At 38.1% G+C, this 15,681-nt stretch overlaps 1 protein-coding gene across 6 annotated transcripts in view; it reads left to right on the forward strand.

Moving 5' to 3' along the window:
• Positions 1 to 15,681, forward strand: part of ERCC6L2 (ERCC excision repair 6 like 2) — a 52,962-nt gene that overhangs the window by 13,748 nt on the left and 23,533 nt on the right. For 4 of the 6 annotated variants that reach the window (XM_062018785.1, XM_062018786.1, XM_062018788.1 and 1 more), the window contains exons 9-13: positions 1,240 to 1,359; positions 7,079 to 7,150; positions 8,302 to 8,447; positions 11,351 to 11,446; positions 15,536 to 15,635. In XM_062018785.1, the coding sequence (XP_061874769.1) occupies positions 1,240 to 1,359; positions 7,079 to 7,150; positions 8,302 to 8,447; positions 11,351 to 11,446; positions 15,536 to 15,635 (534 nt within the window). Of the gene's footprint in view, positions 1 to 1,239; positions 1,360 to 7,078; positions 7,151 to 8,301; positions 8,448 to 10,071; positions 10,159 to 11,350; positions 11,447 to 12,515; positions 12,570 to 15,535; positions 15,636 to 15,681 lie in introns of those variants that run through there. The other 2 variants (XM_062018790.1, XM_062018787.1) reach the window with 2 other exon arrangements.

Genomic DNA, 15,681 nt, shown 5'->3' on the forward strand with positions numbered 1-15,681 from the left:
CTAATAGTGCCATATCTGTTTCATTTATGACAAGTGCTTAGTAAGAGGATTATCTCTGCAAATAAATTAATAATAGACAAATAAAATGTTTTTTTTCTCTCTCCAGTACATTATATTCAGGGCTAAGCGGCTTCAAATAATGAGAAACGTGTTTTAGTAGAAAATACTCAATGAATTAACAGTATTAGTTTATCATGTAACTGTGGCAGGTAACCCACAATATCCATAAACAGCAGAGTTTTAAAAACTTATTTATTTGTGATATTTAAGATCCAAGAATTAGCAAAGGGATTTAGGAATGTTACCTCTGCCTCTTAGAAGCCACAAAGGAATGGAAATACAGAAATCCTACTTAATTTTGGCAAGTTAGTTGCATTAAAGCAGCTTCACTTTTTAGGAAATGTTGCCGTTAGTGTACAGGACTTTATACCCAAATGTTTTCTGTTTTTTTTTTTTTTTTTATATTACGTCGTATGCTTTATATACGTTTGTGTATTGTGTTGTATGTAGTTATTATGGTAATAACATTTGAGAGTTTAAATAGTCACTGGATTAACAACAGAGGACTGTTTTGAGACATTGTCCTTTATGACATCTAATGAAGCAACTTTTATTTTTTTGGCATTTCTTACCTTTAATACTAAAGTCCATCACGTGATTAATAGTTGACAGATAAGATCTTTTCTGTTCCTTTGGAAAAGTAGATTTAATGTGTGTGGCCGTGTTCAGCTTCAGAATTAACTGAATTCTAGCAGTGGAGCTTTATGTGGCTTTTGAACAGTTTAACTGCATTTCCTGTATTGTTTTTTTTGGCATATCTGTCAGACAATATGTGGTTGTCATGTTGCTTTGTGATGCTAGTGAGTCAAGACAAATACAGGTACACAGCTGTTGGGTAATGCAAGCATTAAGACAATGAGTTCTTGAGACTGACAGTTCTGTCCAATTCTATTTTAGTCTTCATTCAGGAGAAGAAATGTGGGACACCTCTTACTCTAGTAACTATAATCAACTTTTTTTAGATCAAAATCCTCTTTTTAAGGAGTCCAACCCAAAACACATAGGTGATGTTTTATTTAGCATTTCTGTAGTGAATTCAATAAAAACACATAACCTTCTGCTTGAGGTACTTTGACAGACCGCTTGTTTCAACCTTGTTTAATTCCTTGCACAGCATAGTAGTATCCCAATGTAGCTCTGATTTTTAATGCCTGTTCATAATTTCTGCTTTTCTTCTAGGAAGCACATATCAAACGGGTATGCAGCCAGGTATTTTCGAGTTTTCCAGATTTTGTGCAGTTAAGCAAAGATGCAGCCTTTGAAACCATTTCAGATCCAAAGTACAGTGGAAAAATGAAGGTAAACCTGTCCTTTAGAAGAAACATAAGCATTGATGGGGGTTCTGAGGCCAGTCTTGTTCAACACCTTCATCAATGACCTGGATGAGGGGACAGAGTGTACCCTCAGCAAGTTGGCTGATGACACCAGACTGGGAGGACTGGCTGATTCCCCAGAAGGCTGTGCATCCATTTAGCGGGATCTCGACCAGCTTTAGAGTTGGGCAAAGAGGAACCTGATGAGGGTCAACAAGGGCAAGGGCAGAGTCCTGCCTGTGGGGAGGAACAGCCCCATGCAGCAGTAGAGGCTGGGGATTGACCTGCTGTAGCTCTACAGAGAGAGACCTGGGAGTCCTGGTTGATAATAAACTGAGCATGAACCAGCAATGTGCCCTTGTGGCCAAGAAAGCCAATGACATTCTGGGATGCATCAAGATGAGTGTGGCCAGCAGGTCAAAGGAGGTTCTTCTCCCCTCTCCTCTACCCTGGTGAGGCCTCATCTGGAGTCCTGTGTCCAGTTCTGGGCTCCTCAGCTCAAGAGGGACAGGGAAGTGCTGGAGAGAGGCCAGCATAGGGCTACCAAGATGAGTGGGGGGACTAGAACATCTCTCTTACAAGGAAAGGCTGCAAGACCTGGGTCTTTTTAGCCCAGCAAAGAGAAGATTGAGAGGGGACCTCATTAAACTTGAAAGTACTTACAAGATGTGTGTTGAGAGGATGAGGTGGCACTATTTTCTGTTTTCTCCAGTGACAGGACAGGGAATAACGAACACAAAAAGTTCCACTTAAGAATAAGGAATAACTTCTTAACTATTAAGGTTGAGGGAGCCATGGCACAGACTGCCCAGGGAGGGTGTAGAGTCTCTTTATCTGAAGGCTTTCAGAATCCTCCTGGGTGTGTTCCTGTATGACCTGGTCAAAATGAACATGCCTTAGTAGGGGGTTTAGACTAGATGATCTCTAGAGATCCCTTCCAGCCCCTACCATTCTGTGATTAATAATAGCAATAGATCTGCTGCTGTAGTATGTGTATATAAAGAAATGTATACCTAATGGTTGTGGTTTTTAATAATTCTGTGTGGTGGTACCACAGCAGGTTTCTCCTGTCATTGATCACGATGCCTCTGGGCAAAACTAGGTAAGAGTGATCTGTGACGCTAAGATATCTTAAGATGCGAGCTTCACATATGTAGTGATGGGCACAGAAAATGACCCTTACAGATGAGAAGGTTGGAGTGATAGCATTATGACAGATAGTTTCATGAAACCATTAATTCAGTGGCAGACAGGAGTATTTGGGAAATATTACAACCACACCACCAAAACAAGATAAAGAAGCCTGCAACACCCCAAGAAAACAAAATCCAAATCCTAAATAAGCACATATTCTTAAGAAGACCCTTGATGTGGAGGATTTTTTTAAATGCAATGTATATCGTGTTAAAACATGTTAAAATCTCATCTTGTTTAATATTTGTATTTTAAAATATTTCCTCAGTGTGTTTGATAGATGAGAAATGCAGTATAAATTTCTGTACGAAAGTAAAGAATTTTTTTAAAAAAGCTGTAATTCTGTCACAGAACATTTGATTACTCTTTTCAAAAAAAAAAGGCAGATTGGACATTATATGGCAGTAGTAGTAGCAAAAGTATGAAGTAATACAGATGTTTCTTACCTGTGATGTAAAAAAATTAGGATCTTCTGAGTTCTGCTTGTTTGGTGGGTTTTTTACTTTATGAAATCTAGATGAGAACCTTATTTAAATGCTGCATTTATGACAGCTCAGTAGACTTAACACTTGATAACTCTTGATGACCTGTGTTTTTGTATATACAATGCTTTGTTTTAAAAATCTGTAGTGTCCATTTCTATCCACTGCAAACTGAATAGAATTTATCAAAATTATTGAAAAAATTGCTTACTTTGATAGAAATTGGTCTGCTTTCTCTTTCAAAGGGAATCTGAATTTTGTGTCAGTTAATTCAATATATCTTTGTATGAACAGAATATCTCTGTGCCTAGAAGGAAGAGTTCTGTGTAGTGGGCTAGGGTACCCATCATTGAAACATAAGATGTTTTTTGAGTCCATGAATTTTGACTTCAGAATAGTTATGATTCCAAAAATCTGTTCATATGTGTATGGTATTGTAGTGACCATTTTTTTTTTTCCTGGTGATTGCATTGGACATTTGTCTTGTGAGAAAAGATTGTCTAATATTTTTGTTTTCTATTCTGAATTTTAAAACAGAAGCTATTTAGTATGGTTTTGGTTTTTATGCTCTGGAAGTGAAAAAATTCAGAAGATATTGAATTATAAGGTCCTTTTACCATCAGAAAGTAATCAGGGGAGAGTCAACAGATATTAGAGCGTGAAAACTGCTTTATATTTCTTAACATATTAATTTGGAAATAAATAAGGCAACGGATAGTAAAGTGTTTTTAATAGCCTTATGCTACTATAGTACTTTATGATTTCTGTTCTCTAAATAAATTCTATAAAATAATTTAAATACTTAGTCTATACTACTAGATTAAAGTTATATAAGTGAATATTCTTTCTGCCTTTAAATTAAAATTTAATCCAAGCTACCCATACATTTTCACACAGATGATTCTTTTGTAGATGAGCATATTTGGAAAGGAAAAATTTGTTGCATTAGTTTAAATTTATTTGGGGGACGAGTGGAAATGTCTGGGGTTTGTCTCTGAGGTTTATCAGCTCAGTAGTTGTTACTACTCTGCAGAGTCAGAGTAAGTTAACTTATCTGCTGAAATATCTTCTTTTGTCTCAGGAGGCAGAGATAAAACATGTCTGGAAACAGTTTTTTGCACTATGGAATAGAATATGCCTACTGTGTCCAGTAAAACTAGAGTTACTTGAATATAATTGTGAATGTGGCATATTGGTATTTGTGTGGTGACTGCAGTGGTCAACATGCTTTGCAAGCTGTAGTGTGTACAATGTGCCACCCCAGGTTTTCTGTTCTGAATTTAAGGTTATAACGTGAACCTGGAAAAAGCAGTTCATATAATCCAAATATACACATATAAGCATTGACAGTATACTTATGAGTCTAGTATGTCATTGTTAACAGTGGGAGGTAGCTAATACAGGGTGATGTTATCTAAGCTTCAGCTTTTTTATGGAACTATTCCCTCATTTTTGAGTTATACTGCAGAATATACCACTTTCAGCAGACTCCTTACCCCTTCCGTTGAAAGGTGAATTTCATGCCTAGATTTTTAACTTGAAGTGGTTGAGTATGTGAGCTTGAAATGAAAGAAATATGTTGCCTTGTTTGGAAAGTACCATTTTGCTGTCATGAAGTAAGTCAGGGGAAACTGGAGCGCTGAGGACAAGTGATTCCGTTGCTTTTGAAACATATACACTAAGATAGTCCACAATGTTTCTGTGTGGACAGCTTGGAAAAGAAGTAAGAAGAATGAAAGTAGTTTTAAAAAGCTTCAGTAATTCTCATTACTACCTTGCTAGATTATTTTTAGTTTTGTTTTCTTGCTGAAAGATTATGTAAGTGAAGACTGTGTATGCGAGACCCTATGTATATAAGTGAAAAGGGCTATTAAATATCTGGGCATTTGAAAACTTTTTTTTTTTTTATAAACTACATCTGTTTGTGGAGTTTTGGAATCCTGTTCTTAATATAAATCTCTTAGGATTTTTTTTTTTTTTTTTTTTTTTTAAGCAGAGGAATGAAAATATATTGGAGCACCTTGCAAATAATAGTAACTTTCACTGCTAAATATGACTTTAACTGAGGCAGGAATGTTTCTGAAGGCTTAAAAAACACTGTAAGCTAACTTGAGCATCTGTATACAAACAAAGTATTTTCAAACATGAGAGATAAAATTTCATCACAGGTAGACAACTCACAAAGTATATGGGGAGGTATGCATTTAAATCCCTTACAAGCTACTTTTGCTCCTGTATGATTAAGTATTTTTTTTTTCAGACTATCAGCTTTCATAATAATACTCTGATATAGAAGCATACAATTTATTTGTCTTGTATAATTGTATCTTATACAATTCATTGCTTTTCCCTGTTTGTCGGAGCTGTACTGTGCTCCAGAATATGTAAACTCCCCATGGGCATGACATAGATCCTCTTTATTGAAACAAACTGGGTGGATTTGTTTGTGGCTTCTCCTGTAGGAAATTCATTATTTGACCTGTACTTAAATAATAATTGCAATAATACCATAGCCCAAATACTTTTACTTTAAAAGCAGGTCACTTTTTTCCTTCTGTTTCTTAATGTGACTAAATAAAATGCAAATGTAAGTCATTTAGCTCTTGTTAAAGTAACTAATGTGGATTTTTTTCCCAGTACAATAAATCCTGGTTTATATGTTCTTGTACAGTGAAACCAGGCAAAAATTATCTTGTTTATACCTTGTTTTCACTTGTAGCTGACTGGCTAACATATACAAAAGAGCTTGTAAGTGAGGAATAATTACTATTTTATGTTCTAGATATTATCCAAAACTGTAAAATTAATATAAACCTTCATCATTGTTTAGTTATTGAAGATTTGCTAGGCTTTTAGTGAAACAAGTGTTGATTAACAGTTTATGTATTTATCACTGAATAAATATTTTAAAATATTTATTGCCCGTTGGGAGAAAGCTACAGCCATGGTAGAGAAAATTCCTCTTTCCCCATTGTGTATTGTTTCTGCGCAGTACTCTGGAGCTGCTGTTGCCAGATGTGGACATGCTTCTTTTGAAAATAACAGTATCACTATTATACACAAGGTTCTGGATTATTTGCTTCCACACCAGAGGAACATTTTGTGTGGGCGGATTGTTGGCATTTGAGGTCTGTGCAGAGTCTGGGAAGCTGAATCCTACTGTAAACAGAGCAACAGACAAGAGTGAAAGTGGGGAGGGATGTACATCTCACTGACTATTTTAAGAAGATAAGTTCCAAGAAGTTCTGAACTCAGATATAGTACATAAAACTTAAACATTTGTTTTCAGGGGAACTGTAATCCTTTCATAGAATCATAAAATGGTAGGGTTGGAAGGAACCTTTAGAGATCATCTAGTCCAAACCCCCTGCAGAAGCAGGTCAACCTAGATCAGATCGCATAGGAACGTGTCCAGGTGGGTCTTGAAGACCACCAAGGAAAGAGAGTCCACAACCCCTTTGAGCAGCCTATGCCACTGCTCCATCACCCTCAGTAAAATAGTTTTTTCTTGTATTTAAACGGGACTTTTTGTTTTCCAGCTTTATCCCATTACCCCTTGTCATGTTGCTCTATACAATAGAAAAGAGGGATGCCCCAACCTCCTGACACCCACCATTTATATACTTGAAAATATTAATAAGATCCCCCGTCAGTCTTCTGTTTTCTAGACTAACAGCCCCAAAATTTTGCATTTGTTAAATACAAAAGTTTACAAGCTGAGCCACTGCTTAAGTAACATTCTGTCACAGTCTATGCACTGACACAAATAGTTTCTGAATTTACCTGTTGGTGATGCATTTGCTTTTTTACAAGTGAATTCTGTGTAGATCACTGAAAAATGCATAGGTCCAGCATCTACTTTACCTTGGCACATTTATTATGTTAGTAGTGGGGTGTTTTGTTATAGCCGTGTTTGGCTTTGCAAACAGATAATTGTGGTATAGCCTGTTCAAGGACTGAAAACACAAGTGTGTGTAAGATGACCTGTACATAAAATTTTTTCACTTGTATTTTGTGGTTCATTTACAGGTCCTTCAGCAGCTTTTAAATCATTTCCAAAAAAACAAGGATAAAGTTCTTCTTTTTTCCTTTTCTACAAAGGTGAGATCCATATGACTTCATCAGTTAATGGCAGGATTAAGTTCTGAAGTGTAAAGCACTGAGAGAGCTGTCAAATTTCGTTTCTGTCTGTACTATGCGAAGTAATGATGAAGACAGTGTGCTGTACTCCAGAAGCATATTGAAACCTTACGTAAACTCCTGATAAAAATGGTGATGACAAAACAAATGTAACATTTTGCCTTCCATAATGCTTTGAAAAATCATTATATTACTTCAGGTGTAGATAGCTCATACTGAGTGCAGCTGTTATATCTTAACTAAGAGCAGTGTCACCGCAAAGTATGACTGAATTATCGTACAACCTTTACATTAGCACTGAAAGTAGTTAAATTTCCTCTGTTGTTCTGTTGTTTTACCATCAGCAATGATGAACCTTCAGACTCTCGGACTTACTACACTAGTTGGTTTGACCCTAAAACCAAGATCAAGAGGTGTATACGTTTCACTTTTAAGGAACTTGCTGCTTGATTTGTCTTGTTAGGGAGTTTCCTCAAAGGAGGTGATCTGTAACGTGGTTTGCTTTATTTAAATTTGTAACAATAGCAGTAAAAAGTATAAAAGCATAATAGTGCAAATTACAGTTCAGCATGTTAAATATTTAATAATTTTGTGTCTTTAAGGAAGACTGCAAGTTTAATATTTAGATGGAATAATAAAGTGCTCTTAGGCTGCGCTTCATGGTGTTCAAGACCAGACTGCTGGTTACTGCATTATATTTCACTCTGTCCCTCTGAACGCTGACTGTGCACACCAGTGTGTTTGTGCTGGTTCTGGTGCTCATTACTGTATTCAAGTGGTTGTAACTTGCTAAAATGGTAGTAAACTGTTTAAGCTGCTTGCAGCTCATTGAGTTAAACTGATTCAGCATCACCTGGAGGTGGGATGGGCATCCAGGGTTGAAGGACTGAGTGAGACCACAGCACACCAACACTAATCACCTTGAGTGGTGTAGAATCACAGCTAAAGAGAGTCAAGGATGGTGATGTCAAAATGTTAAAGATTTACTATTATTTTAAATGCTTTGCCTATTGAAAATATATTTGAGAAACATACCCTCTGTGATTATGCTTAATTAAAAAGATAATCGTAAGCTTTTTTTCTGGTTGTTTTTTTTTTTTTTTCCCACCCAGTTACTAGATGTACTGGAACAATATTGTATAGCATCTGGGCTAGACTACCGAAGACTGGATGGAAATACAAAATCAGAAGATAGGATCAGAATTGTAAGAGAGTTCAACAGCATTCAAGACATTAACATATGTCTTGTGTCTACAATGTAAGAAAATTTAACCTGTCTGTTTCGTTTTGCCCTTCTAGTGTTTAGTAAATAGGTTATTCTGCATTTTGCTTGATGGCTTTCTAAGGGATTATTTTTTTGACTATAACAAATATAGCTGTCTGGATAAAGACATTTTATGGGTATTGAGAGAAATTGTGATTTCTTCAGAGCTTGTAAATTTTGAACTTCTAGGGCTCATGAAGAAAAATCTATTTCAGAACACTTCAGCAACCTGATGTTGTGAAAATTTATTTTTTTGAAGAACAAAGAAGGATTTTAGGGCATGCTTATAAACACTGAAATAATTGCTGGAGTAGGTGTAACATGGTAGGAGAATGTCAGAGCTTGTAACTGCATTAATGCTGCTTAGTTGAAGAAAGGGAACTGTGTATGTACAATACTGAAGCCTATGTAGTTCTGTTCAGTTATGTGTTCTAGAAGAAATAGGAGCAATGAGTATTGACACTATTAAAGCTAAGTCACTCAGTTTTTTTCTGTTCTAGTCTTTCTCTAGATAATTTCCTTCAGAACAATTAGAAATCTATTTCTATTTCTTGGTTTTCTTTATTATGTCAAGATAAATGCTTAGATGATTGTTAAATAAATTTGTAGACAGTTTTTTAATGTGAAAGATTACAGTATGCACTTCCATTCTATCCATAACATTCTCACTTACTGTCCATTACTTGACTGCTGTCCATTACTTTTTACTTTTATGTGACTTCATTTAACTTGAATTCTTCACAGCTATGTTACGAATAATTTTTAGTGCATGTGGAATTACATTCAGAGAACTCTCAGCCATGAGGTCTCACTGTGTCAAAGAACTTAGATACTATAAAAAACTTACCTTAGTAAATAGAACTACATAGTCAAAGCTTTCATGGAAACTTTCCTAATGCTTGTCTTTTAATTTCTGAGTATTCAGGTCTTAACTTGTCAGTGGCAACGTATAGAACCAAACCATTTATTACACAGTGTGCAGTTTTAAATAATCTTTTGGAAACTGCTGTTTTTAACAGAAATTTCATACAGGACTCTTCATTTGATACATATGATAGAAATTTGCATGGACAGTCTTGCAGTAGTGACTAACAGTTACTTAAAGTGATAGTTAAAATGAAAGCTGTTCTTTACAATGTGCAAACTAACTATTGCATTCATTCTGTCCATGAAGGGTATAGAAACCATTCTTTCTCTGTTTTGGAATATCTGAATTTTTGTGGCATACCTAAAAATACTGAAAGTCAAAATCTTTATAAAGCTAAGTATTCTGTTTAGTTAATATTTATAGTCAGTCTCTTTCATTTGCAGTAAGGCTTTGCACTGAGGTTTAATTCATAGTTCAGCTCCAAATATTTCAATTTTTTATGAGAGAGGATTTGGAAAAACATGTTTACTTATGTTTCAGTCTGACTGCAGGGTCAGTTTGGTAAGATGAGAGGATGAATTCTGTCCTCACTAGAAAGAAATACACTATAATTCCAAAGTACAGTAAGGTATTCTGGAAAAATACAAAGACTTTTATTCAGCGTTTCAAACCTGTAGGATGCTCATCATCTAGAAACTTCCAGTAATATTGGCAGGTTCCCACATTCTCTCCCTTTCCGTATTTAACTAGGCCAACACCACACCACACCACACCTGGAAGGAAGAGGCCACAACTGTATTTGCATTAACAAGAATTCCATGAAGACCAGAAAGTACTGGGACTCCATAGTCTTTTGGGTTTTGTCTGCAGTCATTCTTATATGTGAAAACTTAACCTTTCTCACTACTTTAAACAAACAGAATATGAATTAATCTGTTAAAACTGGGTCTTTATTAAATTAAATGAGGCTGACTTAAATTTGCGATACCTCATTCAGGAAGAAAACACATTTGAAATTAGTGCTTCCTGTGTCAAAGTGAAGAATTGTTTTCATTTTTAAATTAACAATAGTATTTATTTACTGTATGTGAACTTGTCTGTCTCTGTAGGAATGTTGGTTGAGCCAGTTGAAAAGAATTTCCAGTATTTGCTTGGTTTGCTACTGGATGAGAAGTGACATTTTATTGAGATGCATTCCTATCAAATCATTCACCTGTGCACATATCAGACTCCAAGTAACTGAGCAGTTTTGTTGGGTTCTGCAGGGCATTAGCTACCTCAGGTTAGACAGATGTTCAGGTTAGTTACTGCCTTAGAGTTTTTCCTGGAAACACTCTATTACTCTTGAATGTTTTAAGGTGATGTAACTGAAACCTCTGTGACTCCTAACCCCCCACAGTAGTGGCTTTCTTCCTTGTAGTGACCAGTATGAATGTCACTCATATGGAGCTGTGTGGCCAACTGCATTTTTAACAGTTGGCTTACATACTGTACACCTATACTTGCAACAGCTGTTAAATTCTTATAAATACAGCTGACCCTAGATTGTGACTAGTGGAAGTTGCATAGCATTATTGTCAAAATTATATACTGGGATTGGAAGATGTAAATTTTAATGCAGACTCTATATCTTAGCTATAGTTATCCTGCTTCTATAGTGCTAGCTAACTACAATGTCAATGTAATCACTGGAGGAGGTGGCCTGTGTAGGGCTTAGTGGGTAGGAAGTAGCAGTCAGGATTTTTACTGTAGTAAGGTGATAACAATTGGCTATGACTCAGCTAATCATACAGTTTGTAATTGACTACTTTAAGTGAGAAGATTACACTTTACAGTAGAGGTTATTTGACTACTTAGTCATTAACACAGCAATGACATAAAGCTGTATCCCACTATTTTCAGGATGTGTATTATGCTTTTTTGTGTATGTTGGAGAAGGATATCCCAATATAAACCTGTTATGCTGAAAAACTAATGTTTTTTTCTTACTAGGAAATAGTTCTATTTTTTTTCATTTTAATGTTTTTAGGGCTGGTGGACTGGGTCTTAATTTTGTTGGTGCCAATGTTGTTATACTGTTTGATCCTACATGGAACCCAGCAAATGATCTTCAAGCTATTGACAGGTACTCTCAAAACACAGAACTTGATCTGTATTGTACTACTCTTTTGCTTTCATTCCATAATCCTATTGTTCAACTAAATTTTCTTCAGGGAAGAAATTCTTTACTTAGTCTGACATGTCCACAAGACAGTAAGGAATATACAGTGAAATTATTCTTTAGCTTTTGTATTCTTATTTTCAACCTTGAATTTTATTTCTTGTTGCACTGTTGTGACGGACTCATTTAAAAAAAAAAAGGGAGAAAAAAAGAAAGAAGAAAGCCATAGTTACTGTAAATTCTAACGATCTCTAGAGTATTGATGCTTATGTGCATGTAGCTGGTATTTTCCTGTTTGTCAGGACAGAATATCATAGAATGGTAGGGGTTGGAAGGGACCTTTAGAGATAATCTAGTCCAAACCCCCTGCAGAAGCAGGTTCACCTAGATCAGGTTGCATAGGAACATCTCCAGGCAGGTCTTGAAGACCTCCAAGGAAGGACACTCCACAACCCCCCTGGGCAGCCTGTTCCACTGCTCCATCACCCTCACAGTGAAATAGTTTTTTTCTTATGTTTAAGTGGAACTTTTTTGTTCCAGTTTCGTCCCATTACCCCTTGTCCTGTTACTAGCTACTATAGAAGAGGGATGTGCAAACCTCCTGACACTCACTATTTAGATATTTAGAAATGTTAATAAGATCACCACTCAATCTCTTCTTCTCCAGACTAAACAGCCCCAGTTCCCGCAGCCTTTCCTCATATGAAAGATGTTCTGATGGGGAATCAGCCAGTCCTCCCAGTTTGGTGTCATCAGCCAACTTGCTGAGGGTACACTCTGTCCCCTCATCCAGGTCGTTGATGAAGATATTGAACAAGACTGGCCCCAGAATCGATCCCTGTGGAACTCCATTGGCCATGGGCCTCCAACTCGATTCTGTGCCATTGATCACCACCCTCTGGGCTCTGTCATTCAGCCAGCTCTCGATCCACCTCACTGTCCACTCATCCAAGCCATACTGCCTGAGCTTTCTAATGAGGATGTTATGGGAGACAGTGTCAAAAGCCTTGCTGAAGTCAAGGTAGATGACATCCACTGCTCTCCCCTCATCTAGCCAGCTGGTTATGCACTCATAGAAGGATATCAGGTTAGTCAAACAGGATTTCCCCTTGCTGAAGCCATGTTGACTCCCCCGATAACCATCTTATCCTTCATATGTTCAGTGATAACATTCAGGATGAGTTCTTCCATCACTTTTCCAGGGGTGGAGGTGAGGCTGACCAGACTGTAGTTTCCTGGGTCATCCTTCCTGCCCTTTTTGAAGGCCTTTCTCCAGTCCTCAGGCACCTCACCTGTCCTCTATGATTGTTCAGAAATGATGGAGAGAGGCTTAGCAATCACATCAGCCAGCTCTCTCAGCACTCTAGGATGCATCCCACCAGGACCCATTGACTTATGAGCCTTAAGCGTGGCCAACAAGTCTTTAACCTCTTCCTCTTCCACCCAGGGCAAGTTCTCTGCTGTCCTGGCCATCCTGTTATCTTTGCTGGACTGGGCTTCCCAAGGGCTAGCCTTGGCCGTAAAGACTGAAGCAAAGAAGGCATTCAGTACTTCAGCCTTCTCTGCATCCTCAGACACCAGGGCACCCTCAGCATTTATCACCGGGCCCACATTACCCCTCACCATCCTTCTGCTGCTGATATACTTGAAAAATGCCTTATTACTGTCCTTAACATCCCTGGATAAATGTAATTCTAGAAGGGCTCTAGCCTTCCTAGTTACACCCCTGCATGCCCTGGCAATGTTCCTATACTCTTCCCAAGAAGTCAGCCCCTTTTTTCACCTCTCATAGATGGCTGCTTTCTGCTTGAGTTGTCCCAGCAGATCCTTGCTCATCCATGGAGGCCTCTTACCTCCTTTTCCTCCTTTCTTGTGCATTGGGACACACTGGTCCTGGGTTTGGAGGAAGTGGTGCTTGAAGACTGACCAGCTCTCATTGGCACTTCTACCATCTAGAATCGTATCCCATGAGCTCCATCCAAGTAGATCTTTGAAGAGGCCAAAGTTGGCTCGCCTGAAATCCAGGGTCATGATCCTGCTTTGTGTTCTGCCCCTTCCACACAGGATCTTGAACTCTACCATCTCATGGTCACTGCAGCTGAGGCTACCTCCAACCTTCACATCCCCAACCAGGCCCTCTCTATTTGTCAGTACCAGGCCCAGCAGCACACCCCTCCTTGTTGGTTCCTCGATCATCTGTGACAGGAAGTTGTCATCAACAGTCTGCAGGAACCTCCTGGACTGCGTGTGCTTGGCTGTGTGGCTATCCCAGCAAATATCAGGGTGGTTGAAGTCCCCCATGAGGACCAGGGACTGTGATTGTGAGGCAGCTCTCAGCTGTTTGATGAAGGCCTCATCCACATCCTCCTCCTGATCAGGTGGCCTGTAGCAAACACCTACAACAATATCACCTGCCTTGCCCTGGCCATTATTTTTTACCCATAAGCACTCTACCAGCTCCTCATCCCCACCCAGGCACAGTTCAGTACACATTAATTGCTCCCTCACATAGAGAGTAACTCCACCTCCACGGCTTGTCACTCTGTCTTTCCTGAACAATACATAACCCTCCATGGCTGTGCTCCAGTCATGGCAGGTGTCCCACCACGTCTCTGTGACCGCCATGAGATCGTAGCCCCGCATCTGCACCCACATCTCCAGTTCCTCCTGCTTATTCCCCAGGCTGTGTGCATCGGTGTAGAGGCAGTGCAGGGGCTTACTCAAACACACAGGTTTCCCTGGGCGGGTGCAGGAGGTTCCTCCCTGGTTTGGCTCTTTCTCAGGGTGGTCAGCCTTCCACATCTCAGCCCAGTGTGCAGATGAAGGGCACTTATCATTGCATTCCCTGTCCTACGCTGTTTCCCAGCTAGAGGGGACAGCTTATTCTGTTTTGCTTCTCCTCTAACCCCCCAAGTCCCTTAGTTTAAAGACCTCTTTATTAAATTTGCTAGCCTGCTCCCAAATAATCCAGTGCCTTTACGGGAGTGATGAATCCATTGTCAAAGTACCCAAAGCATTCCCACTGGCACCAGCCTCTCAGCCACTTCACTTGGCTGATTTTTCCATTACAAACTCCTCCTTTATCACCAGTGAACAGGATAGAAGATATGTTCACTCTAATTTGAATGGTATTTTGAATTCCTTGAAGGAAAAATGTGTTCTTATTTGCTTCACTCATGTGGACATGAGCATCTCTTCAGCACTGTGTCTCATATTATGGCATTGGATTATTTCCAGGAGTCTGGTTTTTTCTTTGAATACTTTATGGCTATAGGATGTTTCCCTACAAATTCAGGACAGACTTTTCAATAGCTTAAGTAAAGAATATTGGAAAACTTCAAAATTCTTTAGATTTTTGTATTTTCACAAGCAGAAATAAACTTTTTACATTGTCTATCCAATTATGTAATTCCATTTTAAGGGTCTTTCTGGCTCCTAAGAGGTGTTTATGTACATCCATTGTAGACAATTGTCAGAAATATGCATTTTTGAAAGGGACTGCTTTTAGAGGCTCTTTGTAGGATCACCTTTCTATTAATTTCTTGAATTTTTGCAGTGTAATCTGTTAGAAGTCTTACGATTTACTGTTTAAGTAGAACATTGCCTGTTCAGTAGCTGTTCTTATGATGTTGTAACTTGCAAGGTGCTTTGTAAAGTTAAGAACGAACCGTCTGCCCTAAGTAATCCATGATCTGCCTCCTATATAATGCAAATAGGAGAATATCTTCTGCAGGAACAGATGGAGGCAGAGAGAGGAAAAAACAAAACCTGGGAAACAGAAGATTTATTTTCAAGAAAGGTGAGAGAGGCCTTGTGATACGAGTTGAGGAGAAAGCTGTTTTCAACTGGATAGCATGGGAAGAACATGGAAAACTAGGGGTATAGGAAAGAAATACTGAGAAAAATATGGAAAAGTAAAAAACCACAAAGTTATTTAGAGTACTTCTGTTTATTTCAATGCTTTTATTTACTTCTTTATTTTACTACCCTTAAGAACTCATTGTTGTTTTTTTACTGATAAAACTGTTTCTTAATATACCACTGTCCTTGCAGAGCTTATAGAATTGGCCAGTATAGAGCTGTGAAAGTGTTTAGATTGATATCCTTGGGAACTGTGGAGGAGATGATGTACTTGCGACAAGTTTATAAACAGGTAAAGTTCACAAACTCTTAATTTGAGAGCTCTTTTTTTAGCAGTT

This window comes from Colius striatus, chromosome Z (assembly GCF_028858725.1).
Source record: "Colius striatus isolate bColStr4 chromosome Z, bColStr4.1.hap1, whole genome shotgun sequence".
NCBI lineage: Eukaryota > Metazoa > Chordata > Aves > Coliiformes > Coliidae > Colius > Colius striatus.